Source organism: Microtus ochrogaster, unplaced genomic scaffold, assembly GCF_000317375.1.
Source record: "Microtus ochrogaster isolate Prairie Vole_2 unplaced genomic scaffold, MicOch1.0 UNK81, whole genome shotgun sequence".
Lineage (NCBI taxonomy): Eukaryota > Metazoa > Chordata > Mammalia > Rodentia > Cricetidae > Microtus > Microtus ochrogaster.
The window spans coordinates 887,069-890,933 of NW_004949179.1; the positions used below are offsets into that span (position 1 = coordinate 887,069).

General features: G+C 54.9%; 1 protein-coding gene across 3 annotated transcripts in view; it reads right to left on the bottom strand.

Annotated features, from left to right (window-relative positions):
• Window positions 1–3,865, bottom strand: part of Klhl26 (kelch like family member 26) — a 25,311-nt gene that overhangs the window by 3,586 nt on the left and 17,860 nt on the right. For all 3 annotated transcript variants that reach the window (XM_005370554.3, XM_026777758.1, XM_026777757.1), the window contains exon 2: window positions 557–739. In XM_005370554.3, the coding sequence (XP_005370611.1) occupies window positions 557–739 (183 nt within the window). The remainder of the gene's footprint in view (window positions 1–556; window positions 740–3,865) is intronic.

Genomic DNA, 3,865 nt, shown 5'->3' on the forward strand with positions numbered 1-3,865 from the left:
CACACACACACACACACACTCACCGTGGAGCACGTGTGCACTCACCACACACACACACACACACTCACCGTGGAGCACGTGTGCACTCACCACACGCACACACACACACCATGGAGCATGTGTGCACTCACCACACACACACTCACCGTGGAGCACGTATGCACTCACCACACGCACACACACACTCACCGTGGAGCACGTGTGCACTCACCACACACACACACACACACACACACACACTCACCGTGGAGCACGTGTGCACTCACCACACATGAAATTGAAACAAAGACTTAAAAAAAGAGAGGGGACCTAAGGGTTTAGTTCGGTGTCAGAGTGCTTACCCAGCATGCACCAGGGCTGAAAAATAAAAAAGCAGAGGTCAGGTGTGCTGGCACACTGGTTACCTCAACACCAGAGATGGGGAAGGGTACTGTGCTTTTGAGACTAATTCAAGCTACAAAGTAAAACACTATCTTTAAAACAAGGCGGTGGTTGCCACATAGGTCCCCGCATAGGAGGCAGAAGTGTAAATTCAAGTCCCCAGGGCCAGGCTTACCTAAAGTAGTCACTGCAGGCTGCCAGGACCACCTTGTGTGCATGGAAGGCTTCGCTGTTGACAGTGAGGACCACATCGAGCAGTTGGCCCTGTGCACGGAGGGAGGCCAGGCCCTGAAGCAGGCCGGTGCTGTGGCCAGCTGCAGAGAAGGTGCACTTGAGGGCCCCACTCCTGTCAGCCAGGCTGCAAGGACAGCAGAGGAGGCATGGCTCAGAGACACACACAGGACATGGAGCACACGTGAAACTAGTACCGAGGGACAGAAGCAGTTGGAACAGAGTCCCACATGGGAGGATGCAGGCTAGCCGGCACAGGAAGTTGAAGGGAAAGACACCATTAAACACACAAGGGTCTCCTTGTGGGGCAATAAAAAAGCCTCAAAACCAGGCAGAGGTCAAACCTGTGTCATTTGGGAACACTGCAAGACTGCCTACCAGAAAACAGGTTGCTCCTGCTAGGATCCCCAGTGAGGGGCTGTGGGCGTGGCTGAGGGGTGGAGCTCCTGCCTAGAATCCCCCAGTGAGGGGCTGTGGGCGTGGCTGAGGGTGGAGCTCCTGCCTAGAATCCTCCAGTGAGGGGCTGAACACTTCATTCAGCACTCTGGATCAGCAGGGGGATCAGGAGCTGAAGGTCATCTTCAGCTACAGAGTGAGCTTAATGGCAGCCTGGGCTGTGTGAGAACCTATTTCATAAACACAAATAGGTGGAATGCAATGGGAGGCAGAGGCAGGAGGATCTCTGTGAGTTCAAGGCCAGCCTGGTCTACAGAGTGAGTTCCAGGACAGTCAGGGCTTCACAGAAAGACTGTCTAAAACAAAACAAGGAAAGTCAAAAGACAAGCATAGCCTCATGCCCATCTGTCCTCATTTCCCTGACTCAATTCACTCCCTGTCCAGCCTCCACCAGCCTCCGTTGTTCCCTTTGGATACTCTTTGCTGAAGCTCTGTACATAACACCCCCCTCGGAGCGCAGGAGGGGGCAGTGCTGCTAAGAGCCTCCATCAAGCCTCCCCAAGCCACATTCCCACAGGACCAGTCACCCTCCATCCTCCCCCTGCTGAGCTTGCTCTCCCTCTGAGAGTGTTACCCCTCTCTCAGGATTACCAGCCCTTTGGGACCTGCCCTTCAATTCTTGGGCCAGGAATGTGGGGCACTGGGCTTTCCAAGAAATAAGGGAAGGCTCTGGGACCCCCACCCACCAGCCCCCAAATACGGAGTTTTCAGAGCTGGATGCTATTCCAGCTGCACAGGGCACCTGACCCTATTATCCCCACCAGCTACTCAATTTGGTGGGTAGGGCTGGGCACTGCCACGGTTGATAAGGCCTGTGCTACGGAGAGGTACAGTCTGCCCTGGGGAGAAAGTCATGAGTCCTTAGGATGGCAGGAAAGCCCAGGATCAGCACTTAATGCCAAAATATTGGGGAGGGAAGGGGTCCAGGTAAACCAGAGACCCTGGCTTGCTGTGTGGGTCTCCTGGGCCAGGTAGAAGGTGCCAATCTCTGCACTCACCACTGTCTTCTTTAATAGTAACAGCATTCTGACCAGGCTAATGTGGTAGTCTGAGTCCCCACTCTCTGGTTCACGAACCCCCAGTAAGACCTGGGATGCTTAGGACTGACCATATCCCTCAGGAGCCTGCAAGGTCTGGGAAAACTGAGACACTCAGTGAACACGTACAGTCTGTGCAACAATGCCAAAGGTCAGCAAAGCACAGAGGCCCAGCTTCCTGCCCCAGCTCAGAGCTGTGAGGAGGCTGCTGGGGCTGGGGTCTGTGTCTGCAGAGCCCCTGAGAGCCCGTGGCTTGCCTGAGCCTATCCGATGCAGTGCAGTGTAGGCCTGGGTCAGGGCAGAAGCCACAGACTGATAGCCAGGCTCAGATTCACTGTGGGGAGGTGTCCCTGTGCAGCCTCCCTCCTGGGGGGTGGGTAGTTAAAATACAATCCTGTCTTCCATGCCCATGGGGTTCTGAGGCAGGAGGATTGCTACAAGTTCAAGACCATCCTGAGCTGAGTAAGACCCTGTCTCATAAAACGGAATAAAAGGCTATGACGGGGGGGGGGGGGGGGCGGGGGGGGGGGGCGCCGTGGTTAAGAGCATTGCCTGCTCTTCCAAAGGTCCTGAGTTCAATTCCCAGCAACCACATGGTGGCTCACAACCATCTGTAATGGGGTCTGGTGCCCTCTTCTGGCCTGCAGGCATACACAGACAGAATAATGTATACATAATAAATAAATAAATATTTTTTAAAAAAAGGCTATGATGGCTCAGTGGGTGACGGCGTCAAGCTCGACCCCTGGAAGCCACAAGATATTGAGGTCAGATTCATGAGGTTATCCTCTGACCTCCACACACAGGTACTCATTTACCCCAAATAAACATAAAAAACAATAAGACACCAGAGTGTCCCAGCTGCAGGGACCCTGGCTCTGTATGTTGAGGGCTGGTACACATGCCATCTTCTACTATGGTCCCCAGAGTCACCCACAGCTGCAGGCTGAAGCCCATCAGCTATGAGATGTAGCCTTGAGGGTCACCAGTAGCAGCGTCTTAGCCCTCCCTCCCGGGGCACCTGTGCACGTGGGCTGGAGCAGGCCACACCCAGTGGCAGCGTCTTAGCCCTCCCGGGGCACCTGTGCACGTGGGCTGGAGCAGGCCACACCCAGAGGCTCCCAGTCCTCTTCTCACCCTGCACCGTGCACACACGTGGCCTGACTTGTGAGTTCACAAGCTTTAGGAAGAGCAAGGGGAAACAGACACGTGCACACCCCAGATAAATGGTCTGGGAGGGGCAGATGTCCCCTGGGGGCCACAGTGTAGCTATTGTCCCGCTGGCAGGACACTAGAATCAAAGGACAGGTGGCGCAGCAGGTAAAGGTGCTGTGGCCCGAGGACCGAGTTCTGTCCCTGAGCTCACAGGGTGGCAGGAGAGCTGGCGCCCACAGGGTGTCTCTGACCTCCACAGTCACTATGGCACATGCCCAGTCCCCAAACATGAATAAGTGCAATAATAGGTTTTTTGGAGGGGGGGCTAGAGACGAGGGTTCTCTGGGTAGCCCTGGCTGTCCTGGAACTTGCTCTGTAGACCAGGTTGGCCTCTGATTCTCAGAGATCTGCCTGCCTCTGCCTCCTGAGAGAAGGATTAAAGTGTGCCACCACCGCCCGGCTACTAATAATTTCTTAGAAGATCAGTGAGCATATAAAGTATGTGGCACAACCGGGCGGTGGTGGCGCACGCCTTTAATCCCAGCACTTGGGAGGCAGAGGCAGGAGGATCTTTGTGAGTTCGAGACCAGCCTGGTCTACAAGAG